General features: G+C 47.9%; 2 protein-coding genes across 2 annotated transcripts in view; both read left to right on the top strand.

The window, feature by feature from the left end:
- The first annotated feature begins 256 nt into the window (after positions 1-256).
- On the top strand, positions 257-988 carry LOC122167313 (forkhead box protein E3-like). The gene has a single exon (XM_042831803.1). It carries the CDS (start codon positions 257-259, stop codon positions 986-988), a length of 732 nt encoding a protein of 243 aa, XP_042687737.1.
- Positions 989-5,394: 4,406 nt separating this feature from the next.
- Positions 5,395-11,189, top strand: part of PIK3CD (phosphatidylinositol-4,5-bisphosphate 3-kinase catalytic subunit delta) — a 39,753-nt gene continuing 33,958 nt past the window's right edge. Inside the window, exon 1 of the mRNA XM_042831685.1 lies at positions 5,395-5,416. The gene's annotated coding sequence lies outside the window, so the exon portion shown is untranslated. The remainder of the gene's footprint in view (positions 5,417-11,189) is intronic.

Genomic DNA, 11,189 nt, shown 5'->3' with positions numbered 1-11,189 from the left:
AATCCACGAATCCCGGCGTGCGGCTCGATGGCCCCGATGTGCCCGGAGGTGAACGGCCCCAGCCCCGCGTTCCCCCCTGTGACCCCGTGCCCCCGCGCTGCCCGCCGCACCTGCCGCCCTCGCCCTCTGCCGCGCTTGGGTTTGCCGAGGGAACGCGCCGTCCTGACCCGCCCGCGACCCCCAGCCGCTCCGGGGATGGGGCGGGGAGGGAAGGAAAAGGGCTTGGGGGAGCGCGAGGGACAGAAGTGGCGGTGCCATGGGGGACGAGGTGCAGCTCCCCTCGGGCAGCCCGGCCCTGCAGAAGCCGCCTTACACCTACGCGGCTCTCATCGCCATGGCCATTCGGGCCAGCCCCGAGCAGCGCCTGCCGCTCAGCGGCATCTACAGCTACGTCTCGGGCCGCTTTCCCTATTACCGCCGCGGCCCTAAGGGCTGGCAGAACGGCATCCGCCACAACCTCAGCCTCAACCCCTGCTTCCTCCGCCTGCCCCGCCGCTCCGGCGCCCCGCACCGCGGCGGCGAATGGGCTCTGGATCCCGCTTTCCAGGACGCGTTCCCGGGGGGCGATCGCCGCCGCCGCCGCCGCTCGATCCAACCTCCGCCGCCGCTCCCCTGCTGTCCGTGCGCTGCCCGCCCCGCTCTGCCCCGCGGCTGCCGCTGCTCCGAGCCGCCCGCCTGGAGCCCGCCCTGCCGCTCCGGTGCCCGACAAGCGCTGCTCACCTGGAGCCCGTCCTGCTTCCCGGGCTGCCAACGAGGGCCGCCCGCCTGGAGCCCGCCTTGCTGCACGCCCTGCTGCCCGGAGTCCCCGCAAGCGCTGCCCGCCTGGATCCCGGGGCCGAACCCAGCGCTGCCCGCGTGTAGCTCGGCTTCGTCCCCGCTGCAGCCCGCCTGGCCGCTGTCCGGCGTCGCCTCTGCTGCTGTCCAGTGCCCGCCCGAGCCGGGCTCCCACCGCCCTCTGGCTGCCAGCAGGGCCCCGGTGCTGCCCTGAGGCTTCCAGGTTCCGTCCTGCCCATTTTCGTGGTGATGCGACTTGTAGAGGCCCCATCCGTCAGAAGATTGGTCTGGAAGATCCTTGTTGGTTGAGCAGAGCCCCGTTGCGTTGCAGTGGCTGAGATGTGCTGCCGTGTTTCACGGAGCTGTTCTGTGAGATATCTGCACTACAGCCATTTGTCAGTTCAGATTTATTGGTGTTTGAGCCTTAGGACCACCCTAAAGGGGGCTGCAGAGCTTTGGCAGGCTCACCTGTGTGTTGTCTTGTTGAATCTGGAAGTACATAGAAGCAAAGGGATGCCAGTCCTTGTGCAAGTGAAATTTGGCTTTGCTACAGGCACAATATTTTTGCAAGTGTCCTTAAACTCATTAAGTCATTCTTGAGCTTTCATTTCAAGCTTTTGTATATACATATACAAATGGTATATGTACTTTTCAGTTTGATAGAGAAAAAAAATAACCAACCCACAAAGATCTTTGAAGTAATGCTGGGAATCTGATTGCTTTGTATTTAAAGCAGAGCAATATGAAGTTTTGTATACAGCCAGGGTTTATTTTATATTGCTGCTTCTTACAGATGTTTGCACACATTTGTTCTTAACATTTTCCTTCTAAGTGATGCTCTGTTTTATGAGGATGTTTTTCCCTTTTAATTTCAGAGTCATTTCTGTGCTTCCCCCTAAAAATAAGGCTCAGGGACAAAGTATGCTTCCAGTAAGTGTTGTATTTCGGTTTGTTAAGGAAAAGTTCAAATACAGTTTGTGCAGAGCCAGCACTTTGTCATACTGATGTTTTATGAACTGTTCAATACTCCTTGTAGGAGCTCATGGTTTCAGCAAGCACTTGGAACTGATTTTTTGTTCATCCTTAGAGAAGTTGGGGTTTAAACCCAGATTTGCAGTTTGTATTTTGCATTTTCTTGTACTTAAGAAATTATTCCGGACGTTGCCTTTAAATGAAGGCAATGAAACAACTGTTGCATGCTGAAGCTGGCAGTCGTTCTGTATGTAAGGACAACAAAGACCTGTAGAGTTTTGTTCTGGAGAAGTGTTTTGGTCCCTGTTGTGGTTTAGGTCATACATGAATAATGCACGTTTGTGAAACTACCGCTGCTGCGTTTGGGGTATGAAGTTTGACCTCTGGACAGTCATTAATTCCACTGTGCACAATTACGAAAATAAGAAGAGTTTCTGAAAGTTGGTGTTTGTGCGTGTGCTTCTCACCTTGTTTTTCCAGCTGAGTTGTGTTTCCTTGCCACTTAGCATGACTTCACATCGCTGGGTGACATGCTGGGAGAAAAGAAGGAGGAGCAGCCCTTTCCCCCTCCTTGTCAGGGCTCCCCTAAGTTGTCCTGAGGGCTTTTGTCTGCTCCTTGCTTGCTGGCACCTGTGGGCCATGGGCTGAGCCACCTCTGTCGTGCAATTGTGCACAGAAGCTGTGGAGCTGGGACTGCCAAGAGAGACCTGAGCAGAGTGCCTGCACACACAAGAAAGGAGAACAAGAGCTGATTGCATTTCTGGAGGGGCTGTGCCTGTTTTCCCCAGCTCGCTGCTGCCGAGCACAGGTGTCAGCAGCCCTGCTCAGGCCCTGGCAGCTGCAGTCCATCCACACTAATGAGGCCCAGAAGCTTCTATGGGGGTGTGGGTGGAGGAGCTCCTGTGTTTTATGCTTTCTGTTCCCCTCTACGGAGGTCTACCCCTGTCTTTTTGGATTTATCTTTTGGATTTGGGATTGCTTTTGGAGCACAGCTCTGCGTGGTCCAGTGGTTACCTGGCAGGGCATGGATTGGGTAAGTGATGGTTATTTCTCCCCTCCATCAGGGGCTGCTCTCTGCCTTCTCTGTTGCGAGTGCTGTCTCCTATGTGTGCCCACCAAACACATGGATAAGGCTGGATTTGTAAAGCTCCGTCTTTCCCCATTGCTCCTCTTGAAGCAAGAGATAGTTTGTGCATGAATTGGATTGTATAGGCTCAGTGCTGGTGGTTCTAGGCTCTGTGCCCACTCATGAGGTGCTCAGTAGCTCTCAAATCTCTCAAATCTGAAGTGGAGTCACACACCTGCTGCAGTATATGGCATGCTGTGTCAGGATGGTGAGTTCAGAGTGATCTTCTGCCCTCGTGCCTGCTGCTAGGGCCTGGGGGCTCTTAAAGGGATCGGATTTCTGGCGACCTGTTCACGTTGCTAGGAGTTATGTTCGTGCTTTATTGGTTCTACAGCTTTCCCGTTTGTGTTTGCCACTAGATGGTGCGTTTGTACCAGCACACCAAGGCTGGGGACTGCTGTCAGTGAGGCTGCAATGGTCTTCAGTGATGATAACTGCATCTCCTTCTCTTCTAGAAAATGAAACGGGGAGGATGTGTAGGAGGGGTGTGAAAGGCAGATAGGAATGGATGTTCAGCTGCAGTGGTTCGTTCCCAGCAGCATTCCCTGTTATCTTGGGCTTGGTTCATTTTTCTTAAAGCGATGGCCATTATGGATGAATTCGAATAGATGTAGGCAGAACGTACTGCATTCCTTGTGAGAACAGTAGGGCACACAGTGGGAAAGATATCTATGGACCAATTATTAGGATTGCAGACTGCTTTGGTAGGGACTTTGTGCTTTCCCCCTTTCACACTCCTTATTTCTCCTGTTTTGTCACTTAAGGCAACTGTGAATAAAAGAGGCACATTTCCACTGGCAAAGCTAGGTCTCTTGCAGGAATGTGTTGGTGTGATTGCCACAGAGTGAATCATCTGTTCTAGCAGGCTCCTTTCTCCAGAGATCCTTCAACTGTAAGCAGGGATGGTCTCTTCCAAGGGATGATTCAGATCATTTAGATGAAGTCCCTGCTCTGAATCACTCTTTGTAGGAGCTCCTCTTCTCATTAGTAATTTGAAAATTCAGAACAAACAGTCTAAGAGCACAGGAAGAGTTGGTGCCAGCACAGTGAGGTGCTGGGAATCTCCCTCAGTCTTGTTCAGGCACTCGTGCACAGCCTTCTTGCTTCTGTGGTTGGAATAGAAAGCTACAGCTCTGACTGCATTTAAATCAGGGAGATTGTTCATGGTTTGCATGGCTTTTCTAGCAGCTCTGAAGTACTGGGGCCTCTCCTGTGTTTTGCATCCCACTTGTAGTGAAGGATCTTACTGGTGAGCTCCTTTCTCTTGAGTTTGTGACTGTGTTTAGAAAACTCAACCTCTGCTTATTTTTCTTCAAGTTTCTTCTTCGGTCAACATTCTTATTGGTTTTATAAATAAACCACAGCACAGCATATCCCTTTGCAAGCAATACAAAGTCTTTGAGAATGGCTATAAAAATACTACATTCCTCTTTCCCACCAGTGGGTATCAGACTGTTACATTCCTTTCCATTATATCATCTCACATCTGTCTTCGCTTCTTTCCCTTATTGATTTTGAGTGACTGAAATAATGGTTCTATATGTCACCATGTAGTGGAAAAGAAAGGCAGTTCGTCCATGCACTGTGCTGAATTAGTGCACGTGTAGGAGAATTAATTGTCAGAATCCAAGCCAAGTGCAGAGTGGAAAGATGCTGTGCCAGTGTCCTAGTGTTAAGTGCCATATCTGACCCTGAGCTGTCATGCAGTATGGGATTGTTGGGTTATTTCATGGCTTCTTATTGTGAACTGTTACCTGCTATGGCTCAGATTGTGCATGTTTATCCCACCTGCATTTACTGAAATGTTGAGCATCAGTCTTCAGAAATGCTGGTCCAGGTGGTTCTTGGCTATATTTGTTTACTTTCCCATCTTTGCAGCAGCAGGATTCTTGTGACATTGCTTCTTTTCCTTTTATCCACTAAATTGATTGGCATAAAAATAGAAGGCGTTATGTGCAGAGATAACATTGAAAATACCTTGTATGATGTGGAAGCCACAGCATTTACTTGTTTTTCAGGGGTTTGCTTGGCATTTCTCTCCCCTGCTGCTGTATTTTTGCCTCTCGCTGATGTTTTCTCATCCTCACCATTTTCATCTCTCAGCCTGAAACGATAAGGGTGCAGACAATGAAGGCTCCAATAAAAGAGGAACCCGTTGATAGAAGCTGCCAACAGAGAGTGGACTGGGGAAGCCATGAATGCAGAGCCACTAACAAACTGACCCACTGCTCCTCTGCAATAGCAGATTGCATGCAGTCCTGCCTCTTCTGCCACAACAGCAGATGCCAGGACTTGAGCTGACAGCAAAGTGTAGCAGTCTTACTGGAGGTCTCTGATACTCCACAACCTGCGGGTTTATTCTGCCTGTCTTGATATCAGCCACACTCCCATCTCCTTCCCCAAACCTGCAGAATCAAGTGAGAAGCACTTCCTTCACGCTGCTGGATTTCCCCTCCTGCAGTGGGTCTCTGGCCATGCAGCTCCGTAACCAGTTTCCCGTCAAGAGCAAAAGTACAGTGTTTCTCACCAAAAACGTGGCCTGTGGTAAGGGGGTGGGAAGGGAGGAGGAGGTGGGGTGCGTGCCGGGGGAGCTGTTGCTGCTGCAGTTTCATGCCTCTATCTGTATTCTTTCTCTTTTCTGCATGGCTTCCTGTTTTTTCACACCACTGCTCTTTGAAACAACAAGCTGCAAGGGAGGACAGGGGTGGAGGTTAGAAGGCTGGAAGAAGCCTCTGGCAAGGCTTGAGAAACATTGGTGCTGGCTCTGGAAGAGGTAGCACGTGTTCATGTGTTTCTCTGGGTGAGATCCTGCTGCTGTGCATCAGAGAAGTAGCTCTCTGAGAGGTGATGCTGTGGTATGCGCGTGGGCTCAAATGTGTGTTGCTCAATGCTGTGAGATTGCAACAGAACTACTCATCACTTTCCCACTTGGCAATTGTCTTCCTGGGCTGCTTTTGAATGGACAGAATTAGAATTTGCCCTAAGCTTAGGCATGCAGCTATAGGAGTCAGATGTAGTCCGTGTCAGGATAGAGCTGAAAAACAAATCGCCGCTTCTGGTTCCTGCAGCATTTCTGTAAAGTGAGCAACCATCTTGGGCAAAGGGGAACGTTTATGTGTTGCCTTACCTTACCTTACCATGACCTTGGGCAGTTAGCAACTTATACAGAGGCTGGACAACAGTGATTTTCTCAGAGAAGTCATTCCCAAACTGTGAGCCAGGCAGTAATTGCTAACATTTTGCAAATATTACTGACAATTCTGACAAGCCCTGACTTCTGGTTTCCAGGTGCCTGGCAGCATTCATAGAAAACCAAGAAGCACTAGGAACTTTGCTGTCGGTGTAGTTCCTCTGTTTGCTTTCCTCTTTATTGTGAGAGGGGGAAATGGTATGTTGAATCATCATTGAAGGCAGAATGTGAAGAAAGATACCTCTAGGACATCACTTGGACGAAGGAGCTGCACTAGGGGATGTCTTGCTTGAATCAACCCAAACAGAATTTTGTTAGCAATGTTGTTTGAAAACATTTATTCCCATTTCTCATGGATCTATCATCTATAACACTCTGCTCCCTTTGGTTAAATCCAAAATTCGCCTCCATTAGACGGATAACCTGCAGGTTGAGGGAGCTATTCTACCATACAGGTCTACTAATACCATATTCACTTTGGTATCTGTGTTCTTGCTCAGCCCTGTGTGCTTTGGAGAAAGGCACAAGAAGGCCTGTGCTTAAGGTCACTATGACTGGTGCAGAACGAGAGATTGATTTTCTTATGAAATCAGTATTGCTGCTTTGTCTGGCAGTGAGTCAAAAGATAAATTCTTTTGAAGCAAAAAGATCTTGAGGAGTGATGGCTGCAGATAGATTTGTTCCAATTTGACACGAGTGTTTCCCAGACACTACTTTTACTCATTTATTGGTTTGCTAACATGTTGCTAAGTGACTTGAAAAGCACCTCTTCTTGACTGCAGGGTCCAGAGGAAGGTAAATAGAGGATTGAGTTGCAAAGGCTGGTTCTGGCAATGGCTCCTCTCTGCAAGAGGCAGATGGGCAGCTGGCAGAGCACAGCTGCTCTTGGAGTTCCTCATTTGCCAGACAGTGCTGCAGGAAGAAGATGAAAAATGGGAAAGATTGCATCAATTATTGAGCCTTGTAAAAAATAATTAGTGAGACAACAGCAGGCAAATGGGCAGGGAGGAGAAGGGAAGCAGCTGCCAAAGCATGGAAAGATAGGACTGGGTTGGAGATAGAAAAGGAAGGGGAATTGGATAAGATGCCCCTTTAATCAGCCACTGGGGAGAGACGTAGGAAATTAATGTATGAGCTTTGCACGTGGATTAGAACAGGGCAAGGACAGAGGGGACATTGCCTTTGAATTGTCCTCTCTTTGCTGTCGTCAGACTCCTGCAGATAAAGCTATTTTCATTGCTTGTTCTCAGCTGATGTTACTGGTGGTACCTGATCTGATCAGTGGTATCAGGAGAGGCAGGAACAGCTTGGGCAAAGGTTTGCTAAGTAGCAGAGGAGTTGTCTGTCTTTTTGGTAGCTAGTCTGTCACCAGAACTGTAAATGAACTGGACAGGCTGCTGCTTGGTGCTGGTTACCAACTGACAGGAGCGAGCTTCCATTAGGATTTAATTACCTTCTTCTTTCTACAGCTCCCCCAGAGGCACCAGCGACATATGAATGATTTTTGCACTGTAATGCTGTGGTCTCTGCTTTGTGGGCAGGGCTGTTTACGGTGACACAAGCATGCAGTCAGTAAGATTTAGCAATGACTCTGCTGTGTGCTGAATGCGACTTTGCCACTGCTGATTTCATGGTGATGCTCATTCAGATCCTCCAGATCAATTCCTAGAGTCACTGTGTTCCTCGATTTGTTTCTTGCTACTTGTCTTCCAGGCACATCTGTCTAGGATTTAGCAGATGCTCTCTTTGTCCTCCTGGAAAGCTGCATCTGATTGGCCTCCTACCTGCCTCTCTGCAATCTCTTTTCTACCTTACCTAAGCAGTTGTTTTGTTTTTGTAAATGTGTGCAATGCTTGCAGGTAGCATAAAAACTACAGCTTTAAAGGAAGCAGCCCATCAGTTGGCTATTCCCAATTCTCCCAGCAGAACATTGCTCTTGACTTGGGGTGATCAACCAGAAAGGGTAGAAGGGCATTTTAGGGTCAAGGCCCATTGCAGCCAGGTGACTTATGAGCCCTTGTAATCTGGAGAGCTACTGATGTGCTCCCTTCCTTCAGGGAGAGTCAACTGCACATATGCAGCAGAGGGTGATTCAGTCACCCGTGATAAGATCTAACAGATGTATCTTCACCAAAGTAAATAAACAAGTATCAGCAGAAAAGTAATGGCTGTCTTTACTAGAGCTCTGTAGCCTCTCTGCAATGGAAAGTTTCAGGGAAACTTTGGGGGAATTTGGACACATGCAATCAGAGCTGCTGGCTCCTTGTTCACAGCAAAGAAACACATGCTCACAGTCAGTTCTGCTGTGCTTTTTTCCCCAGCTTTTTGTCACCTTTCTCTATTTTTCTGTGACATGAGAATCAGTGTGACTGGTTTTAATTTTCTTAAAGACCGATCGCAAGGCAGTAAGCAGGGAGTATAGCTGGGCAGCTTATCCTCTGAGTCTTCTCCTGGTGCTGCCAGCATGGAGTGGTCTGTAAGTGGGTGCTCTGGTGAAAGGTTGTAATGGCACAGCAGTAAAAGCCTGCATGGCATCATCAGGAGCTCAGTGTTAGGACACGTCCAGTGTGAGAGCTGGTGTGAGTGTGACAGGCTGGGAAATGGCTCAGAAAGAGAAATGCTTCTGTAAAAGGAGAAGTCTGAGGAGGAGGAAGGAGGTATTTTTAGTGCCACAGGGCTTGTGAATTTATTTTGCTTTTGCCACAAAAGAAATCACGTGTGTAGTAGCTAAGGTACGTTTTTGCTGGGGGCTTTTGGGGTTGGGCAGGAGATGTCTTTAAAGGCCTGTTTTCTTTAGAGAATTGAGGGAGCATCTTGGCTCCCCAGAGCATCCCAAAGAAACCTGGTCAGCAAACAGTGGCATGTGGTCATGGCAGAGGTAGGTGGGAAATGCCACCATCAGGGATTCCTTGGGGCTTGGTGACCTGCTGGGCATCTGGCTGGTGAGCCACGCTTCTAGCAAGTAGATAACACAGAGCCAATGATGCCTTTTGTTGTGGTTACCTTCTGTCCTCTCCTGCAGCCTGCTTTGTTCAGCAATTGCTGGTGCAGTATTGCAAGTCACAGGCATCTGAACTGTAGGAGACAGTCTTTGTACTACAGGCAAGTCAGCACCATTGAGCTTGTTGGACTGCGTGGAAGCCAGTGCTTCCCAGAGAAACCTCCCAAGTCCTGGCATCTCTGGCTCTTCAGAGCAAAACAAGCAGAGCTCCCTGCTGTTCACATGAGAGCTGCTATTTGGCTGAGAATACAACAGTCCGAGATGGTGGAGAGAAGCTCATCTCTGACACTAAGATAAACAGAATAGCTTTCTTTTCTGGTGCTTTGTTCCTCTAATTCTTTCAAAACTCTGCTTCCTAGGTTTTCATTGACAGGGCATTAGAAACAAGCTACATCCTCTAGTGCAGTACTCTAGCAAATGACTGTGTTTGGTCCACGTTTTCAAGTGATTTCCACCACCATTATCTTCAATTGAAACTCCATTCCTAGAGTCACACTAAGCAATGTGGTGTGGCAGCACGCTATGGCAATATTTCAGTGCTGCACATGGTATGTGCCTATGAGGTTGGTAGGGAAGAGGCTGCACAAATTAATCCTTTTTTTTAATTTTTTTTTTATTTAACCATTAAATTTCCAAGTCTGATTTTGAAAGCTTAAGCCTCGTCTTGCCCCAGTTGCCAATGATCTCATGGAACCGTCCATCTCCTTCTGGCAGCCAGGCAACATGCCTCTTGCTGCTTGGGAGCTCTGCTAACCGTACATTCTTGTCACTGTCCTCTTACCCCTGACATGCCCTCATTTTATCAGGGAGGATTTGTCTGTGTCTTTCCACCTGTGGCCTTACAAATAGCAGATTGAAAATCTGGCTCCTTACTGTAACCATTTATCGCAGCTGCTCAAAACGTCACCCAGCAAGTGGGCAGGAGGAAGGAAATGAGAGGTTGAGTTTTTTCCTGTTGCAAGTTACCAGGAAATAAAATAGGAAATTCAATGCAACGTTACCATCTCACAGAGCCCCACTGGCACCACGGGCTGCAGGTGCTGCTTTGCAGCTTCCATCTGATAATCTGTTCCTCTTGGTGTCAGGGCAAAGCTTATGGTCTTGGTGGTAGTGCAGAGATGGGTTAGAAGAGGAACTTCCAGGCAGCCTAGATAAGACAAATGTTTTATCTTTCCTGTTGAAAAAAGATGAGTGTAGGGGGGTGTGAGTTGCTGTGCCCTTGTCATGCTAACGCAGAAGCTGGCTGTCGAGGACCATGTGAAAGTGAAAACTATCAAATTCAGACTGATATCTTTACAGTTCTCTAACCAAATAATGAGTCGTTGGCTATGTGAAGGTGTATAGGTTGAGGTAATTTGTGGTATGTTGTATTTCACCCGGGAAAATGGAGAGGTTGCTTAGGTGCTTTGTTTCTCAGAACTACACGAAATATGAATACGAAGGTAGACTGCAAACCCTCCTTAGTAAGAAATTAAGACTGTCTGCTTGTGGAAACTACCATCACTTGGGTATCACTATGATCATTCAATTGATTTAATAAATGAATTGACAATCAATGTCACTGACCAGTATGGAAGGTTTTCTTGTCAGTTTAGGAGTAGATTACCTGCTAGACTGTGAGATTTTCTTCTCTTCTTAATTTTCAATTAATTTCTTAATTTACCTCAAATTAGACCTTGACATCTTTGCAACGTGATCCTGAAACCTGAAGGAAATGGTGTTTTGGGTGTTGAAGGAAGTTGAGTTCCCAGAGTGAGGTGTTTTGGCTTTGAAAGAGAGCACCTGGGATGAGGCCATGCACAACCTGTGCTCAGAAAGAAGAAAAACCCAGTGACGCACAATTTTTGTGGAACAATCTGCCTTTTTTTGTTTCCTTTTATTGTAATCGATGAAGTCCCAGAGAAAAGAAGCAAACTCTGCAACTATTGATGATAAAAAAAATTCCAGACAACCCAAAAGGATGTGGTATAAGAGTGGGAGTGAGTTGGGTTTTTTGTCAATAATGCAGATGCAACACTTATCTAAAACTCACTTTGTGTGTCTCGCTGTGCTGTTTTGCATGCTGTTCATCTCTCTGTGCATGCAAAGTGCCACATGCATGCTCTTGGGCAGCACCTTTCCACCCA

The sequence above is a fragment of the Centrocercus urophasianus genome, unplaced genomic scaffold (genome assembly GCF_019232065.1).
Source record: "Centrocercus urophasianus isolate 14NV4802_14NV808 unplaced genomic scaffold, USGS_Curo_1.0 seq_36, whole genome shotgun sequence".
Lineage (NCBI taxonomy): Eukaryota > Metazoa > Chordata > Aves > Galliformes > Phasianidae > Centrocercus > Centrocercus urophasianus.
This window is presented reverse-complemented; position numbering and strand designations above follow the sequence as displayed.

Bases quoted from the DNA above. Each gene is read 5' to 3' on its own strand.
- LOC122167313 (XM_042831803.1), top strand. From the start codon at position 257: ATGGGGGACGAGGTGCAGCTCCCCTCGGGCAGCCCGGCCCTGCAGAAG.